Consider the following 20505-nt stretch of genomic DNA (forward strand, 5'->3'; position numbering starts at 1 on the left):
AAATCTGCGGATTATACGTATATAAGTAATTAAAGTAATTTAAAGAGAATTCATAAAAATGCATTAAATATATATATATTTTTTTTTATTTTTTATTACAAATATATTTGTTTCTGCTGGATGTAAAAGCGTTCAGAAATATGTTTCGAAGGGGCGCGTGAACGCACGTATCACAATGTATGCAATAGTTGAATATTTTGTTAGGAGTATCGAAAATAATTCATTGTATTATAATACAGGAAAATCTAACATTCGGCAGTCTTGGCGAAAAAAAAAATGTTAATAACATATAAATCTATTTTATTACGTTCATAAATAATTTACTCATCGACCAGGAATATTATTATTTTATATAAAATTATCAAAAGATGATGATAATAAAAACCAATGAATTATAAAATAGCTGTGAATTGAGAAAATTTGATTTTTAAATGGCGAGTTGCATGATAATTATGCCTGTATTAATTTTTGCACAACATTAAAATCACGCTTGTTTAATTATTAAGTTAAGAAGTAGAATTACAAAATTAAACCTATTTAACTAGAAATTTGGAGTAATAGTTTTGCACTTGAAGATTTAATTTCTTAAATATTACGTTGCCTAATTTCTTATTATTGTATAATGTTAATAATAATTTAAATTAGAATTAATTTAAATTAGTATACCCCATTGTTTGTGGTTTTATTTGAGATCTACGTACGCATATTAGGATAAAAATTATCCCCAATCAAACAATTTAATTATAGCTTTCTATAACAGAAAAATATGATCTTTACGAGTGTCCAATTAAATGAAAGTTTTTATTCACAAGTAAAGTTCGGTTTGTGTAATCTCCATCGTCGATATTGTCGACTTAATCCTCGCGACAAATCAACACAAACGTTGTTGCTACATTCAACATACGCGAACTAGTACCAATAGCTGCTTGGAAACGTGATATTGATTTCCTTTACGTCTAATGTATAATACTTAGGATCTTACAAACGGAAACGCGCATCTTTCGAAACAAAAAATTTAAAACTCCCTAACGAAACGATCTGCAGGACATGAAAAATTCCATTTCGATAGTAAAAACTCTTTGGTAATTGACACGAATTTTAGGCAAGGCGCGTCGTCTAATTATTGCCATAATTTTCTTTTTTTTATTTTTTTTATTTTGGAAAAACCGAGAACTAACAACAGGTGAACGGTTTCTCGTGTATGGCGTACGCGATACTTGTGTTCTGCGGGCTCTCTTCGACGGAGGGCGAGGGCAGCATGTCGTCGCTTTTAAGAAAGCTAGAGTCGGAAACTTTAAGGGTAGTGTTCGCGTCTTTATTGTCCGACGCCATACTTTTTAGACTCGTGGCGATCGCCCGGAAAACGTTCTCCACCCCCTCGTTATGTAGCACCGATATTTCGTGATATGTAGCACCGATCGCCGTGGCGTATCTTTGAGCCTCCTCACCGTCGACTTGACGCTTGTGCGCCAAGTCGGACTTGTTGCCGATCAAGGCTAACACCATCGCCTCCTCCACGTTCTGTTGTAGCTCCTTCACCCAACCCTTGATCGCGACGAAGGAGTTGTACTGCGTTAGATCGAACACTAGCAACGCCGCGTTCGAGTTCCTGTAGTACATCGGCGCCATCGAGCGAAATCTCTCTTGGCCAGCCGTGTCCCATACCTGTGCCACATCGACGCTTTTTTAACGCTTTGCATCAATTCAATTCGTTCTTAAAAATGTCAATTTTAAATATCGCCGGTAGATAAAGCGTGAATTTTATGTTATTGACGACGCGATAACGGCGATATCGAGCCAGGCAAAGTGAAAAGTTGGTAAATCATTGAGTCAAGGGGTTAATTGAGTAGATAACGCGGGCGAGATATGTGGGAATCATATTATATTAATTCGTCGCTGGGACGAGAGTTCTTAAATCTTAATTAACGTCTATATTCCTGATACGAGAGGGTAAGAAAAAAAAAAAAAAAAATTAGAATTTAGAGCCTACTTGCAATTTTATCCTTGCGTCGTCCACATTGATCCTGCAGTTGAAGAAGGATGCCCCTATTGTGGGACTTGCTTGTTCAAAGATTCCTAAGTAACGTCCAATTAGGCTCGTTTTACCAACACCTGAAAATCACATCGAGATTTGTACGTTGACATTTTTTTTTATTTTTTTTTTTAATATTAGCATTCGTAACATAATCGAATATCGTCCTCTATAAAATAAATGAGTCGTCTTATCAGATAACGAGTGTATTTCAGGACACCATCGCGGGATACGAATTTTAATTCGATATAACAGATAAATAAATTGTCACTCGATCAGCTGCACGGGATTTAATTTCTGTCTATTTTCAAATGGAGATAATCATATTTCTCCGAATGAACGCTAGATTAAATATACGATAATTCAATAAGTCTCTGTAGCTAATGTAAAATGTAAGATCGAAAATATTAGGCGAACTTCTTTTATAAATAATGCCGTATACAATTTACGGTTATCACTTTATGTGACTTGCGGCTGGTCTACGCGTACGCGTTCTTAATTCTTCAAACTAAATTCTTAAACTTAAACTTCGAATTTAATTCTTCGACTTGATATCCGATCAGGATGCGCAAAAGTTTCGAAATTATTCGCCAAGATTACTGCGCGATGGGCCTTCGTCTAGAAATAGTGACCGTAACAGCGGAACACGTTCGCATATTACTTTTTCGTAACCTCGCAGATGCTACTTTAATGACGGTCGATTGAGCGGCAAGACGTAATGCTTTAAACCGTAATCGTTTGTCGAAGTCCCAAGTACAGCGTAATAAGAATATTGCCGAATCGTAGTAATTTAAGGAACGGAAACCCGTGGCGCGTATCGTAAGGCTAATCGTTAGAGAATTTTGCTCGGCGTGCTCTTATCTCTTAAAATAAATTCGCGACAAGTATCGAAGGAGACGATCGATTCGTTGAATTAATTAACGAGTAGGTTTACGCACCCTAATTTAATCCTTACGATTAATAACTCGATTAAGTGAGACGATTCGATTATTTATTCATATTATAAAAATATGAGCCGTACAGCATTTTCGAACAATTTAAATATCATAAATTTTTCGATGAATTTGGATACATATATTAATATTTGCATTTTTAAATGATCTTTCTCGTCGTAATTAGCTATCTATTAGTCCTCGTTTATTACGTCATCGCGTAGCTATCGGGGATAAAGTTACCAAAGTTGTCTCTTTTTTTTTTTTCTTTTTCTTTTTATTTTAAATATCAGTCGTGAGAGGAACGAAGTTCCACTGATCGAATCAACAGTCATAACTAACTCGTTACGGCAATTTGCGATTCATTATCGAGTGAATCGCAGCTTCGCGTGATCGTGCTTCTAACGCGTTATTTTTTCATCGTAATTTTATAAAATTACTTTGTGTGTTTCAGAACTGTCTCGTGACGTGCCGCGTAATCGTCGCTCGTTATATTTCTTGAAGCAAGTTTGCGAGTGGGACGGACAAGGAAGGAGGAGAGGAGCAGGAGGCAGAAGGACATCGGTTGGAGTGCAAGGTACGTGATTTATTATTTATTAATATTATCACGCCTCGCAGAATTAATGCAAGTTCTCATTCCTTCCCGAGTTGCTTAAATATATTTAAGAGAAAGAACTAAAATTTTGATGGCAATGTATAATTCGCTATTTATTTCACATTTTATATTTTATATGCGATTAATGTCGGAAATTTTCGAGAGAACTTGCATAAATTCAACTATGTAATTTGCCCGTATAATTTCCAATTTTATAAGTAATTACTATTCTTTTCGGCCTACTTGCCGCTGGCTGAACGCGATATGTTTACAAAATGATTATGGTAAAAAAATATATGTGCGCTGATTATAGCTTTATGTCTCTGTAATCTCTTGATGCGTAATATCGAAACTATCACGTCCGTATATTTTGACTTTCCTATTCGAAGCGTATAAACATTTTTACTTATATTGCTTGCACTGCATAAAGATATTTGACTGAGAGTTGAACAAACTACTTTTCGTGGTTGCGTACACCGAAAAAAAAAAAAAAAAAAAACAATAGAGAGAAACTGGCAATAAAATCTCGATAATAGAATAACCAAGTGCCGGAAATGCGTTTGTCAGCGCACAGTTATTTATTTCCATATATCAAACGTAAAATATCGTTCTCGTAACAATCGCGAAGATAATTATCGCGAAGCCATCAAACGCTTCGAGGAGAATTCAGAAAGCGGATCGAAACGTTCGCAATTTTTACGACCGTTATCTCCGCGATTACAGTAATGGATAATAGCGCGTACGTGATACATTGATAAATATTTGCACGCTCAAAAATTTATTTCGTTAATTAAAACCAGCCGATGTATAAAAAAAAAAAAGCCTAGCCTCATCTCCCTCGAACTTTAATCACACGAACTTTGCGCAACGCGATCGAGTACGCGCCAAACGTTACGACACCACGACTCTCCCAGTCTCGCAAGCGGCGAAGTGTCTGTGTAAAAGTTTTACACGAACACAGATTCGCCCGCTTAATCCGTGTTTTCGTCGGCAACCTAACCTCTCTCCGCGACGCAGCGAAAAGTGCACCAGGAAACAATGACTCGGTGGCCGATCCCACCCCGAGGTATGCACTTGCATCCTCCGGTCGTTCGCGATTCACGGTTACGAAGCGATCGCGCGTCCCCTCCCCCCGTTGCATAATTGCATAACGACAATCAGGCCATGGCGTTATCAGGTCTTATTTACCGATGCGCGCTTACCTTGCGAACCCAGCATCACTACTTTTCCCTCTACCGTCCACATGTTCGGCGCAGTACATAATAGAAACTGGAAAGTCCGTCTCGATCCGGAAACGCTGTCGCGTGCCGCGCGATTAGGCGACGAAAAAGTACAGCGCGGTTTTGACGTTTCCACGGTTCCTGGGGATACCCCGCGATTATTGTTGTCGCGCTGATCGGTAACTCGTTCGCCAAGTCTCGGCGTTCCCTCTCGTTCTCTGAAGCCGTTGCCATCTCCGAACGGTATGCGACGGCTTTTCGCCGTTCCCCCCCTCCCGGTTGATAACGGCGGAGGACACGTCCGGCATGCTGGAGACTCGTCTAATCTGATTTACTGCGTAAGGTCGCGCGAAGCCAAGCCCGTCGGATTAAATCGTCGTTTAATTTAATTAAATTATTAAATCGCGTACGTGACGGGGGAACCGTCGTTGGATAAGTTATCTACGGAGTGATGGCCTTTAGCGATCGCGTTATTCATTCTGATATCTCGTGCGCGCGATAAAGCTTCGCGTACCCTTCCGTAGATGGCCGCCTCCTGTAGTCGCTTGGAGATGAGAACGTCTCGGCTACGCCGCGATGACGAGTGATCCCGCACTCATCAAGATTTGACGAACCTGCCGACCCGAGTTCAATACTCCGTAGATATTCGTATACGTTTATGTATTATGTATGCTCGCCTGCATTTTTAACAAGAACTGTGCGAGGGGAGGGAGGAGGAAAAGAGGAAAAATCGCAACAAGACAGGATCGAAATAAGAAACGAGATAATAGAATATTTTTTATTTACTCCCTCTTAATTAGTAAGAGTTTATAATTATTACATTAACGCTCTATTTTTTAACAGGCGTATATATATACATTTTTTTTTTTTTTTTTTGTAATAGAGTTACGCCACTCGAAGTAGTTCACTGTTACGAAATACCTAGCGTCTGTTTTTATACGGCGAAACTTGGCTCTTGATTATTAACGCAACGACGCGACTTAATTAATATTAAATACAGCGTACGTGCGGGTAATTAGTTAGCGTTGAATTTATCTCGATATCAAAGGCGCGCACCGAAAGCGACCGTTACGCGCGCGGCTCTCCGTTACATATTTTATTACGGAGAATTACCCTCATTTTCGATTTCATACGGGGGGATCGGCGGGTTTACGGCGCGTCGCATCGCTGCGGCGCGCAGACGTTAGTTTAATTCGTATTACCTCCCTCGTAAATCCGTCGAGACGTCGCGCGAGCGTTTGCTCGCCAAGGACGGGCGGTATAACGCGGCGGTATAACGTTAAAATTCATATATGTACTCGCGCGCGTGTATCGCGGTGAACGTTCGCCGAAGGACCGGGTGGAGGGTGGGAATCGCAGACCGGGTAACCGCGGAAGGAAAGAAAGAGAGCGATTCTGGCCGCTCGATCCACCCCCGGTCGGGGCACCTCTTTCCCTGCCTCCCGCCCGGCCGCCTTCTCTCCCTTTGAGCTGGGGCTGTTCCGATTCCAGGCAGTTTTTGCTGAAACATCGTACCGTTGATCCGGCATTTTCCAGGCCGCTTGGTTTATCGCTCGGCTTGATCCCTCTGTTCGTACCGCGGTGTTACAAGCCCCTGCAATCGATGTTTTCGTCCCATCTTTCTTACTCCGGTCTACGTTCTTACGGGCCTCTTCTCTTCCGTCCGTTCTCGCTCTCTCCGCATTCCGCCCACCGTTATCGGAATTTACCTATATATTTCCTTTTATCCTCGCCTCCTCTTTTCCCCCTTCGGTTTTTCCAACCTCCGGCAAGATAACCGCCGCCGCCGTTTGTCTCCCGACTCTTATAGTTACATATACGCGGCGATGTAAAGCTCTGTACGGTCCCCCTGACCGCGCGCATTCACGACCTCGCTCGGGTAAGGAATCGACTTTGCGATATCGGAGCGAAGTTGCAATAGAGATACATTACACGGCGTCGGGGGAGGAAAAACCGGAGTTTTGTCGAGTTTATTTCCCGAGGAACGATTTGAGGAATGAGGCGCTCGTAACGCCCGGCGCGATACGTTATTCCGCTCTTTCGTCGGAGATCCCGCTTACGATATTCGATTTACTTTCGCCGTCTATTTTGACAATTCCACGGCGAACGCCCGGAACACCCCGGTCCAGAATCTCGTTCGTCCATTAACTCGGTTCCCTTTAATGCATCGTAGCTGCGGCTCCTCCACGGTGTTTTCACACTCGCCGATGCGTAACGCCGACGACTATAACACGCCGCCCGGTCCATTTTGCACCGCGATTTATTTGCGTCACCCTTCCACCCTTCCGTGAATCGTCGCGACGCTCGCTGCCGATAGAATCATCGTCGTATTTCATAGAGGGAAGAGAAGAGAGTAGGAGGAAAGACCGGGGAATGGAATCCCCCGGAAGTGGACGAAGTGGTGCAATCCCGAAAGATTGTGTGCACCGCAGACAGGAAGCGCACGGTCAGAGGGTATAAATTGAATCGCGGGGGTTTCGCATCCGACGCGTAAAAGCGAGTTCGCACGCCCTTTAAATCGTCAATGCGCCGCTGTCTCCCCTGTTTCCTCGCTTTCGCTTTATTGCGGCGCTAGACAACCATTATGGAACGGAAGATGCCAATAATTTTCGTGGCGCGCCGCGATTACGCCGCCTGTCCAGCCCGGCGACAGTTCGCTGTCCGTTAATTCGGTGTTCTTGACTTTCGGATGTGTCTGCTCTTTCGTTTGAATGGCTTCCCTAACGACGTGAAGTAAGAAATACTCTTTTTCTTTTTATTGATTTATTTATTTAACTAAATATATTTTACATTGAAACACATCGCTGTTAATAAAAATTAGTATTCTTTTTTTTTTCTGTAACGGTGAGAGTATTTTATTTTATGGGGGTGTTTTACAAATGGCAAAATAAAAGTCAGGCGAATATATATTGTTAATTAAAGCTATCGCAGATATGGCAAGCCGCGGGATTAGCCCAAAGTATTCTCGTACCGGTCGCGGTGACCTGTGGCCAGCCGTTGGCTTAGATACACGGGGCTTAGATTCGCCTTGGGTTTGCTTTAGGCCACCCTCACGAAGGCGATACGTCAACGTCATAATGGGGGTCATAAATCCAGCTCGCACGCGCCTAAACCTCACCCGGTCGTGGGGGGGCCGCACGCGGACCACGCATCGCAACCGTCCATAATCCGCCGGCGTGTTCATACCTTTGCCTCGGTTTGCACACTGACTTCATTGGATATTCTAGAGACGTCATCCGTCATATTGTTTCCGACGGAGGCGCCGTGAGAAAGTACCTACGGGCAAATAAGTACGAAAATTAAACATCGCTGTTAATTCCTTCGAACATTTTAGGGAATCACTTAGGACATCTAACAAGTAGCTTATTAGAAAAAAAAAATTACCAGAGTTCTAACTTTTCTTTTTTTTTTACTTAATTTAAAATCAGAGAATTCTACCGTTTCCTCTCGTCTCTTTTCGAGACGATTTATATAATTCTTGATATTAATTACGCTGTAGAACAACGACGTAAGGGCGCTGTAATAATGGTATCACGTTAACATTATTTCACACAGCCGTTATCACAATTTCGCCTCGCAGGTGCTAGAATCTAGATTGCTCGGGCTATATACGCAGGTAATTAACCGAGAGCAGTTTGTAGGAATAATTTCACCCTTATCGCGCGAGTCAAGGCGAGCGAAAATAAATCTACTCCGCGCTTTCTTTTATTCCGCGCCAGCTCGAATGCGTTTTCGTCTCGCAAATCAGAGGCAAGTAGCTAGTGCCCGAGTGGCAGTGTGTCGTTGATGGCGAAATGTAAGTGGTGGCAATAACCTCCGAGTTATCGTGCGGCGAACAGGGTCGTAACGAGCATACCAAGCGTAGAACGCAGGTTACCGGTCGAAGATTGACATTCTGCCACGGTCTTATGGCCAATAAGGGTTGTTTACCCTAACGTTGTAACATGCACGCGATCGTACAGGCGACGGTGTTACTCTAAAGTCGTCAATCCGCTGTACCTGCTGTCAGCTATTGCTACTTAGCGAGATTATTAACGTTTCGTTTATCGCCCAATAATAACGTGAAACGCGAGCGAGAAACGGCAGGAGGAATTTTATGAGAAGAATATTCGAAACGAGTTAAGGAAAATCTAGATTACACGCATATCTAGCAAGTATATATACAATACGAGCGCGATACGCACTACACGGTCGCTGACAGATGCAAAACGTTCTTTTTTTTTTGTTCTTTTTTTTTCTTTTTTTTTTTCTTTTTTTTTGAGACGATCTGTCGTGAGTAATAGATGCTATGATTTCCCAAGAGTCTCTCTTTCTCTCTCTCTCCCACCTACATCAGAGTTATTACATTTTTATACGAACGTATAATCATTCATCTTCCTATTATACAATATCGTAAATTAGAATATTGCGTTTGTAATTATGGAATTATTGTGTTATTTAATGCGCGGTATCGCTGTACAATCGGCAACTGCATGGATTAATCGCGGACGTAACTGTAATAAATATTTTAACGTCGCGACCACTTATCAACGCTCCGCAGAATTTGGTAATATTTATGTTCTCGTTCGAGCAGGTCATTGGATTACGTGCTACACTCGATTCGCATGTATCGGTTTTGCTGCGGCAAGTAGGTTAATGGCGAAACCATTTCGAGACCTTTAACGTCGGTATCGCGGAGGCGATAGTTTCGATTCAATTCGGGGGAGGGAAGTCAATTATGTGAGAACGGCGGATGCGCCGCTTTCGGATTATTCCGCGATAAAGCAATTTCGCAGTCTAAACGAATTATTGTAAAAATATTCATTTATACGTTTCGGTGTTACGCGGACGATGACACACATACAACACGCATAAAAATAACAATGAGTGAGAAAATTGGTTTTATTTTAATAGCCGCGGCTAATGTATAGCGGAATAATGAAAATGGGAAATATATAGGTATATAAAGCCAACGCGGCCGGCGCAAAATGCGAAGTGATGAAATAATATGAGGCAATAACGTAATTGGTATCTGAAAATGCACGAAAGCGGAACGCGACGCGAAACGTCGACCGGCGAGAGATGATAGAAAAGTGTTGGAATGGCCGCGGATAATTTATCAGAGTAGAAATTTAATTTTCTTGAAAGCAAAGAGCTCTCGGTAGCGGCGCGCGAAGAAAACTCGCCAGTAATGCGGCGCCTGCAATCCGCAGCTCGACCGAAATCACACAATCGTTAAATAAACGCGGCGCTGGAAGCGATATCGATCTTACTTCCTCCGTTCTCGAAGCGAAAGAAGTTCCGCGGCAAAACGCATTGGGGCAACGCTTCTCATTTGTCACCGTTGAAGGCGGGAGGCCATCGATTTAACTATCAATTCGCGAGTATAATTCCGATTCGAATATAATTGTCGAATATTATTTAAAAAAAAAAAAAAGAGGGGGGCCGCGCGACGAGAGTACGTGGCGTGTCCATTTGCCGAAAGGAGACCGTCGCTTTTACCCGAAAACGAACGCGAGCTTTCGAGAAACGAGGAAGTGGGAGCGAGCGGGCGGCGGAACGTTGCCTCCGTCTTCGAAGACGAAGACGAAGACGACGACGGCGACACTTGCTGGTCGCCAAGAGCAACGTAGCAACAATCCCGTTTAGTACTCCCAGCGTGTCTGCGCGGTGGAGAGTACAGAAACGTGGTGGTGGCGGCGGCAGGCGAACGAGCTCTGTGGCGGTGCCAAGGGGAGGGTGTGCACGAAGGGTGGATGAAAAGTGAAGAGTGGGGTACCAGGATACGAGACGGCTGGCTAGGATGGTGTTGCGGGGTGTCGAGGGACGCGCAGGAGGATGACGGAGGCAGTCGGAGGATACAGGGGATCGGGTGGAGAGCCGGGACAGAACGGGGGTGAAGGAGGGTGGCCTGGGTGGTTGGTTGGTGATGCATTGCGCGAACTCCCCGCGGCGAGGTCACGTGACTCGTACCCCCGGCCTATCATTGATCGCTCCCCGGAGGAACGTCGGACACACTGTACCCACCAAGCATTGTACCTTGCACCTTACCAGTTTTCGGAGGGCAATCCTCAAAGCCGAAGCGAGATAGAACGACGGACGGTGGATGTTTCCGCCAGCGACACTTCGAAACGTCGTCGTCCGCGGCGCCCGTATGATTTCATGCTTTGCGAAATTTTACCTCGACTCGCGTGCCCGTGTCACTTTGCAGAATATACCGTTGCCCTTTTTATTTTATTTTATTAAATCTTTGTAGCAGATATATACGTACAAAAGTAGAAACGATACGATTATCTTGCGCCTTATCGATCAACGTCACAATAACGATGCGGCATGATATATAGTCCTTTGCGACACGCGGTGATATCAGTAATACTGCGAACGATAAATATCCTGGTTGTGTTTTTCGGAATATTAGGATGCAAAGTCGGATATGCACATATATACACATAAATATATATATATATATATATTTAAACGTGCGAGCGTCGAGTGGAAACATGCGAAGCTATTTTTTTCCTGACAGAGACCAGGAAGAGGGACACTTTAGCGCGGAGCGTTACACCTGAAAAATTCCTATCTTTCTTTTTCCCTTCCCCCCCGTGTTATTCGCTGCTTCGCAACAAGCGTTCTCCTCGCGAAATAGGTTGTAATATAATAAAATAGGACAAGCTAAATATTTTATGCTCCCGTACACAAAATGTTATACGCGAAATAACTCGGTCGCGCGTATCTCGTGGAGAATATCGGGAGAGACAAAGAGAAATATTACACAGCAGAGCGCTTCCATTTAGAACATAATAATTTATACGCTTTGAAGAATTGAAATTTTCTATATTTCATGTACGCGCCGCGGAAGCGGAATAAATATTAATTATTTTAAAATGCACGGGGAGATAATCACAATTCCGAGCGGTCGACGCGATGTTATGGTTAATTTTCGCCGAGCCCGCGCGGCCCCGAGCTTCCATACATCGAAATAGACAGAATAATTTATGGTTACACGTCGAGCGATGAAGCTAATTAGCAAATGATATTTAACGGCGTAATAACGCTCTTGCGCGTGTTCCGTGCATTGGCACGAAAGCGTGTAGCATCCGTTTCGGATTCGTTCAGCGTATAATTATGAAAAATCTGTGTCATTTGTGTGCTCCATACAATTCCTACTGATCGTTACACGTGTGAATGCTATCAATAGCGCTCCTGTCAGTAGATTACGGTTGCTGTTACAGATTTATTCGCGTCCGTGCCGATAACGAGCGGTTAAATACATGCGAGAGGTACGAAGGATGAAATTTAACGAGATGAAATATACGCGTTATTATTTTGAAGAAAAAAAGGACAAAAAAAAAAAGAATATATTAATATTTAAGAAACTTTACTTTCTTTGCCCGTAAAAATGTAAAAGAAATTTTTATCTAGCGTATAGAGAAGTACAAGAGTTCTCAGATCGTTTATCGCGTTTATTGTACAGATTCTTGCTAATAGGAAAATAATAACGGCGAACAAAAGGCCGCCGGCGGCTCGCCGACGATCCCGAGGTGACGTTCGACGGGAATTGGAATTTCCTGCGGTTCTTTTGTGATGCAAAGAGAAGAGGCCGGGAAACACTGGCGTCGGTGCGAGCAGGAGGCGGCGATGTCTTTTAGAATTAAATAGTTACGACACCCTCAAAGGCCAGCTGCTCGGACTCGGAATCTCGGTTCTCGCGACCCTCCCTCGCAACCTGCTCCTTTCCCGCGAAAACTCTTTAAATCGCTCCTTTCGCTCCCGGCGAGAAGAATTTATTAAAAGGGTGAAGTCGAAGAAAAGAAGGGTAAGCAGCGTCGGGGCCTAAGAGCGAGAGCGGGGCTTTAATATATTTTGATTGATAGGATTAGCACTTCCTCGATTCGTCGGGTCGGTATCTCGGTTGGGTCGGGAAACAAGGAATTAGGGAGTCGTGCGAATTTTTCCTTTGCGAAAAGTATTATCTGCGAAGTGACGGGGCCTTTAGAGGCAACGACGTATCGATTACGTACGCGCGTACGCGCATCGTTCAAAGATGCAAATGAATTCCGCTTTGTTTCTCGTAATTCCGTAAAACTCATCGTTCATCAGGATCGCGTGACAGATGGAATGGCGAAGAAAGAGGCTGAAGGAGACTCTGAGGGAAAAGTGAGAGGGGGAGGGAGGGCGGATGAACCGGATGGTGGCAACGCGGAAAGCCGTGTAAGAAAGAACGAGAGACGGAGAGGGGGTGGAAGGGGCAGGTGGGTACAAGAATAATTGAAGACGAGTTTCCTTCACTTCGCGGATAGGGGTGGTTGCGCGAATGGGCGCGGGGGAGTAGGCTGTTGATGGAGGCAGCACCAGATGTTATCTTCCTCCTTGGGGTGACACCATCAACTTTTAGACAATGCGAGGACTTTTCGGCGAAATATCAAACTTCGGTCGCGTCTTGTCGACGCCAGTCTCCCTCTTCGCTTCTCGTCCCGTTCCTGGCACAACTCCGCTCACCGATGACACAGTTGGCCGTTATTATTAAAATGTAAATTTCTCCAGAGATTTGTCTCCGGCGAACGATATATCTGGAATTTGTCCTTATTACTGTAAGATCGCGTCGCGCGGCAGATGTACGTGTAAAATCAAGATCGAGTGGATATTTAACAGACGTCATAATTACGTACGTTACGGTTTAGTTATTGCATGAACCGAGTTTCTTTTTTTTTTCTTTTTTTCTTTGACTTAGATTTTTAAACGTCACCAAATTAAAAACTTTAAAATTGTTAGTCACGAGTTAAACTATAGGGACTGAATATAAATACTCGCGGCATAATCTTCACATTTATCACGTCGTTTATCTCACGCTATCTCTTTGTCGAAGATAAGATCGCGGAGAGCTTTTTTTCTCACCTACATTGTCAAAAGCGTACTATTATTGACCGGTCGTATCAGTGAAATAAAATGACCGTTCGGTCCGCCGTCTAGAAAGGGAAAATAGCAGTGGAAACGACCCCTCTTTTTCTTTCGAAGTAACAGCAAGACGATTATGGCCATTCGACTCGCGGAAGGGAATCGAATGATTTGATCTCGGCGAGATAAAACCGGGGCGAGGAAGGACGAGAAACGGAGAGAGAAACGAAAGCGAAACACGGCCAACTCGCAGTAGGAAATGAGGTGAATTCAGGTACTCGAGGTCGGGCGAGGGAGACAGATACCACGATGCAAGATGGTAAGAAAATGGTTGTGAGGGAAGGGGGGGGGGAGGCTAAGTATGAGATCGGGTACCTTTATCGACGCCATCCTACTCGTAAATTGAATCAAAAGGAGCGAAATGAGGAGACGGGTTCGGACGGGGGTGGTGCGCGAGGACGACGACAGCGAAGGTATTTTACCGGGAGTTAAAATGGGCCCTTAATCAATGTCCCTTCTTAACTACAAGCCATGAGATAAACGGCCGGAAATGACGCCCCGATAAGAAAATTGCTTACCCGACGTCTCTCGACGCCGACGACTCTTTCGAAAATTGCCTCGCTTTCCCAACATCCGGTGCGTATCTTCGCCCGTGCTCCGTTAGTAAACCGTTATCAAAATTGATGTCCGTCCTGTCGACGATTTTATCAATCGACGCTTCGAAAGGGGAAATAGAACGTTGCTCCGAAACACGACTCAAGGCATTAAGTATATCGGAGCGATCCGTGACTGCGCGATTTAACGTTAAATTAAAATAAATAAAGCAAATGTTTTATACCCTAAATCCGGCGCGACGTGCGATACCTGGCTTTATCGTCCGCAAGCTCGCGCGAAGGCTCCGCTTCAATAGGAAGCGTCACTTGTAAAATAGATTACACCCTCGTCTACTACGGTAATTTATTACAGATATCAATCTTCGATATGTGAAGCAGCCCGTAGCATTTGCATGCACGGGACGCTTCTCCGGCGACAGGTGCGGCCGCAGATAAGCGGTCGAATTTTTGGGCCAATTATTGGCATTTCGCGAAGCATTTCAGACCGAGGATAAGCGACGGACTTAACGAGCATCGTGGCATAATGCGTTCTTTAGCTGATGCGGCTATGTTACGGGGCATGACGCAGGTGTTGCCCTATCTTCCGTGTGTCCGCAGGACGTCGAATTGTTCCGTATTTGGTTAGGTTACAATTTATTACGCGAGATTACTGATTTACGATCGCGCGACCCGGCGGACAGATGAAACATTATCATTCCTCATTACGTTTGCGTGCACGATCACAATTATGAATAAGCGTCATGATGCTTTTTAAATGTCCATAAGTGCATCAAAAGTTGCAATTTATTAAAATATGCCGCGTATTTTTTGTGCATCAGTAACATGTAAAAAGCATTAGCCCTTGTTAACAAGTTGATGCCTTCCATGATACAGACAGCCGCTGAATGAATATTAAGTCCGTCTACCGATAAATACAGTTTCGGGGCGGGGGACTAAAAAAAAAAGAAAAAAAAAAAAGAAAAAATTCGAGTTACTGACCTCGCGAAGTAGTCCATTATACGAGATATCTGACGCGATGCAACACTGGTAGCGAATCTCATAGGCTATGCAACAATTATCATGCAAATAGGGGGCCGTTTAGCGGCCGCGGATCGCGCGAATTGAAATTCCAACCGCGTTTAAGGGAAAGAGGACGCGTGAACGGCGAGAGACGACGAGCGGTTGCCTGTATTTTAATGCTCTTACACCGAGTATTTAAGATAGTCGGTATAAGAAGCTCGTGGAAAGGAAGGGAGATGGCGACGATAGAATTGGAAGTGGAAGAGAGAGGAGAGACCGGGGAGATTAACGAAATAAAGGAAATCAGGAAGCGCGGAGGGCGAGGGAGAGGACGTCGTCTTGTTGAACCGAGCGGGCCGACACGCTGTTAAGTATGGGTTTACGGCAGATGCATATCGCGATGTATATATTGTGTTTTACTCGGGGAAGTGCGTTCCGGAGTAATAAAGGTGCCGGCGGATGGCCGAATACCGCCGGCGCCGTTTCCGCGAGACGCTCCACGATTACGTATTCAGACGTACACGTCGACTATCGAGGTAGTTTCGGAAGAGACGTAGGAGAGCGCAGCGGGCGGGGTGGAAACTTGAAATGATTTTCTTATACCGTCGTTCCGACTCGTCGCGAAAATAATACAAAAGTTCTCGATATCGAAGCTAACGTATGCATTTGCTGAAATTTCGATGCGCGACCCCGTTCGGATAACGAAATATTGCTTTCGACGCAATCTCCGTGTAACTTGTGCCATTACCGCGGTCAGTATTTCGAACAGGTCGACGGGAGGGACGAGCAACGGCGGTCGCGAAGAAGAAGACCGAGATTGTCGCACGGGCAGGTAGATCGCGCGGCGTAACGAGATTTATACCTCGTGGAATCCCGTCGCGAGAGACCGTTCTCCGTGAACACCTAGGAACGGAGCATCAGAATCCGCCGGGGGAAACGGGGTGAGACGGGGGGGAGGAAACCGAGTTATCTCGAGATATATACCGGTCGCGCGCGCACGGCGGGAACAACGACAAATGTATCGAGGTATTCCGGAGGAATTGAACTGCAGCTCGCGCCGCTTCTCGCCGGGACGCTTTTGTCGCGGGGTCACGCGAAATATGCTCGTTCCTCCTTCGACAATTTGATCCCGCCGATGAGATAGCATTGTGAATCCTGCGGTGAGCGCGCGACCGGCCGGCCGGCCAGCCGGCTGGCTGGCTGGCTGGGTTGGTTTGGTTGGCTGGCTTCGAGACGACGGACTCGATGCCGGTAACCGCGACCGGCTCCTTCTTCCTCTCTCTGCTTCTCTTCTCGTCGCCCTTTCGTTCCTCCTTCCGCCAGGAGTCGAGATATTTATATCGGCCGGCCGCGAGACTTGCCGATAGCGCGCGCGTTACTACTCTTTTCTCGGCAGCTGTGCTACTTACGCGACGCTACTCGAGCTTTCATGTTTCTATCTAGTATCCGTGCCGCCGTAGTTTTCTCTCTTCCCCTCGTCGTGTATTCCCCTCGTATTTCTTTGCTCTATTTTTTTTTTTGCCTGCTCTTGTTTTATCCACGGCAGCGTCTCGACGCGAATAGCTTTAGCGTGAGCGCGGTACATTACCGGTTAATTCGCATATCGTTTGCCTCCTTCGTCTTCTTTCTACGTCTTCTTTTTCTGTTCGGTCTTTCTTTCCTTCCGCTTCTACCTTCGATCCTTCTTCTTTCTCTACCTCTCTCTCTTCATTTACAATTCCTGCCTTCGAGTTTTCTTTTTTTTTTTTTTTTTTCTTTGTTCTTCCAGCCACCGTCCTTTCGTCTGTGAGTTACATATAGGCGCAGCGTGGTCGCATGTCTTAACACGTGTTTCGCGCAAAAATTCACTTCGCGATTCGCCGATAAGCGTGCCGATGTTCTCGCAGATCGCACCGTGGGCAACGCCATTATACTTCCGCGGCGATTTTTGGAGCGTCGCGTAATAAATATTCCACGGTCAGATCTTCCTTGCACGAACCTCCGCCGAAGATTCCTTTTGCGCCGCGAGTTCTCGCACGGTTTCGGGAATGCCGTGGGCACGCAGATAGGGATCGAAGTTGCTGTCTGCGAAATTTCGTACTTGTCGCCGGCAAACCGCGCGACAAACCCTCCGACCTCGGCGGAAGTCAGGCTTCGATCGGGCAATGAATACAATTCGCCGTGCAAGATAGTTAATATTAAATATACAACTCCGCAGTATCGCCGAGCCGGTTCCTTGCGACAAGAGCACTCAATTTGCGAGGACACCCGCGCAGTTAGCGTGTCTGCTCGTAAAACGAGGATGACCTTCATTTCTACGCGTGTACGGATAGAACGGCGGCGATTCGACATTACACGGTACACAGTCGCGGCGAGTTGCGTCGTCGTTGCGGGATAAACGCTCACGTGGTCGCATTCGCATGATATAATGGCACACATAAACGCTATTGAGCGCAGTATTACCGTGGTATGCGCAACGTTATTAGACAGCTGGAGAAAGAGAGAGGGAGACAGATAGAGAGAGAGAGTTAGCGAATTATGATGAGCAGTAGATTGGCAAATACACAACCCACTTGCCACAAACTCACACCATCCTGGCGAATTATAAATTATGGCCGGTCGGTGCGCGGGTGCGCGCCCGCACCTGGTAAGCGACGTCGGGACGAAGCCGGCTCGTCGGGGATGATTTCTCACCGGGATGCTTAACGGACAGAAAAATTATGTTCCGCGCCCGGGATCATTTTATCGTCGCGCCGCAAGGTGTGCGCGGGACACGCGTAAAAATTATCACGCATCCATTTGCCCGGGTCATCGCCATCTGGTTTACGCGAGCGCGAAGGGGATGCGCTATATTTAAATTTCAACCCCGTTATAATTTATGAAAATGCGCCGATAGGACGCGCGGGACCGTTAACGTTTTTTCCTAGATTAATCGAAAATTTATTTAATTAATTTTTACGCCGAGGGACGGGTGAAATAAATATATTCCGGTATTCATAATGGCCTCAGGAAATATATTGGCAATGTAGAATATTTCGGAGCGTTCGGCGTGTCCGCCAGCCCGGTCCCCCAAATCGCCTTCCGGCAAAAAGTAGCCGATCAATTTCAGATTTATAGTCCGGCCGCGTTAATTAGTAACCCGGCGTCTGAAAACGGCGAGAAAAAACACTGTCTCCCATCCTCCCGGCCTGTCTCTTGAGGTTTCCTGAGCGGCAGGTTGCCGGTTTTGTCGGCGAAACCCACTCAATAGTGGCTCGACATCGGCCGGTTTTGTGTAATGAATCGGTGTAATTTGTAGCCGAAAGAGTGCGAAGCACGATTATATTTAGCGGCTATTTTTATTAATTGCGAGAATGATGACTGGCTCCTTGCGGTGGTTCGTTAAGCCCGCTGGCGCGCGTTCCGGGGAAATAGTAGCGAATGTAGACGTAAGAAATTTTGAAGGGACGGGCTAATTAGACTCCGCAGCGTCGCATCTTCGGGACCTAAAGTGGCGAACAGGTGCGAGACGAGTATAATCGCGTTTATATGCGTGTGTACGCGTGAAACGGCCGTGTTAACACACGCGCGAATCCGACGGGCGCAGCGGGGTATCAAATCATTTCTCGCCACGGTTCGAGCTTCTATGCATGGACCGTTCCTTCTACCTGCGTTCGAGGTTGCCTCTCCGCAAGAGTCAACGCGCGCGATTAACTTAAACGTTAAACGCGAACGAGAGCTTTATATCCGCGAGCCTTGTACTCGCATCCGCTTGCCCCGCGCTTACACGCGTGTAGGTCATGTTGTTGTTGCAATCCTGTAAAAAAAAAAAAAAAAAAAAGGAAAAAAAAGGGAGGATTCGAAAATGCATGCATTTTCCGCTTTATCGGAGTAACCGAGCCGTGCTCGTTATCTATCGGAAAGCTGTCTACTTTGTCGGGCGTGTTGTTGTACGAGCACTTGTCAATGGTACCGTTCGACACGCAGTTATCGGCCGCACTTCATCAGCGCGCGCGATATCGTTTTGACTTCGATGGCGGCACGTTTAGCATTACGTGTACACGCGCGGCCACCGGTTGTGCATTTTCTTCGCGGCCACGACTCCGCCCTCGCAAAACGCCCCTTAGGAATTATGCGGTCCGTTGCGTCGCGAACCGGAGTACACACACCTGTGCGGTCGTGTCTCTTCAGGGAGAGACGTGACTCGACTGCCCGACGAGAAATTCGGTCATTTCGAAGACGAGGCGAATTCGTAATTTCCGGGACGCGAAGTACGCCGGGTGGAATGCGTCGTTGCACCGGGGGCGAGTTTTTAGCCCGCGTAACAGTGTAACCGTAAAATTATTTTAAATGCCTTGGGAAACGATTTTGCTGGCGCCAAATTTAAGAAGTTTATCCGATTATTCGAAACAAAACTCCGCGGACGAAGGCCCACCTTCCGATAAAATCGGTATCGCATCGAGCGAACGTCGATCCCCGTCGCGCATCGGATGAGCCCGACGGGTTTCCGATTTTCGATCCTCGAAAGCGAGCGGCATCGCGTGTCCTACGCTATACGCGATCCGAGATCCACTTTAGGTCGCGTTGTACCCGACGCGTCGAGCGGCCACGAGGGACCTAATCCTCCGAACTTGCACCAGTCCGCGCAGCGCAAAATCGCGCCTTTCACGAACATGTGTCTGACATTTTTAATCGTCGGATTAAAATAACTGATGCCAAGGTGTAGCCCGGGAATCCATTATCCGCCGGCGGATGAGGGACTGGCCACCCAAAGTGTCGCGTGTCCCCCGAGACCTGCCAGGCAACGTGGACCGTTTTAAGCCTGACTTTAAGTCGTTCTGATTTTGTCACGAAACACGATACCGCGCGCGAGAGAGAGAAAAAAAAAAAAAAGAAATAGAAAGACGAAGTACTTAGTCGAATTTTAAGCGGCAAGCGAGGCGTGCAGTCTCTGCCGGCCATTCCGAAATTTACGATCCTCGAAAGATAGACGGTCTAATACGTCGATCCGCGTCAAATGAGAGACACGGCGGAAAGTCGCTTTCTTTCAAATACAGGCGGACGTTTCGCGAAATTCGTAAAACCAGCTTTCCCCCTCGGAATATGGCTCACCGGGAATTACGAGTAGCGCCCGAGGCGCCGTCGCGATCGAGGGATTCCTTTATTGCTCGGATAATAATGATCAGACCCTCGGCTGACTAAAGAAACGCCCGAAGGTTTACTGGTAAATTACCGAGCATCCTGCAATTACTGATGTAAGAGTCGTAGACTTATTCTCTGT

The 20505-nt window shown here is 45.7% G+C and overlaps 2 protein-coding genes across 5 annotated transcripts in view; one reads left to right on the forward strand and one right to left on the reverse strand.

Annotated features, from left to right (window-relative positions):
- Positions 1-20505, forward strand: part of LOC139110075 (ankyrin repeat domain-containing protein SOWAHA-like) — a 375001-nt gene that overhangs the window by 20946 nt on the left and 333550 nt on the right. For all 4 annotated transcript variants that reach the window (XM_070669630.1, XM_070669627.1, XM_070669631.1 and 1 more), the window contains exon 2: positions 3419-3541. The gene's annotated coding sequence lies outside the window, so the exon portion shown is untranslated. The remainder of the gene's footprint in view (positions 1-3418; positions 3542-20505) is intronic.
- On the reverse strand, positions 68-4981 carry LOC139110090 (ras-related protein RabJ). Its single transcript, XM_070669656.1, has 3 exons — positions 4762-4981; positions 1991-2112; positions 68-1665 (listed from the first exon to the last, which is right to left on the reverse strand). Exons 1-3 carry the CDS (start codon positions 4802-4804, stop codon positions 1174-1176), a joined length of 657 nt encoding a protein of 218 aa, XP_070525757.1. The 5' UTR covers positions 4805-4981; the 3' UTR covers positions 68-1173.

The sequence above is a fragment of the Cardiocondyla obscurior genome, linkage group LG19, assembly GCF_019399895.1.
Source record: "Cardiocondyla obscurior isolate alpha-2009 linkage group LG19, Cobs3.1, whole genome shotgun sequence".
NCBI classification, from domain to species: Eukaryota; Metazoa; Arthropoda; class Insecta; order Hymenoptera; family Formicidae; genus Cardiocondyla; species Cardiocondyla obscurior.

Coding starts and splice junctions, on each gene's coding strand:
- LOC139110090 (XM_070669656.1), bottom strand. CDS start 4,804: ATGTGGACGGTAGAGGGAAAAGTAGTGATGCTGGGTTCGCAAG. Junction 2,113..4,761: donor AGTGATGCTGGGTTCGCAAG/GTAAGCGCGCAT, acceptor TGTGATTTTCAG/GTGTTGGTAAAACGAGCCTA. Junction 1,666..1,990: donor ACGCAAGGATAAAATTGCAA/GTAGGCTCTAAA, acceptor GATGTGGCACAG/GTATGGGACACGGCTGGCCA.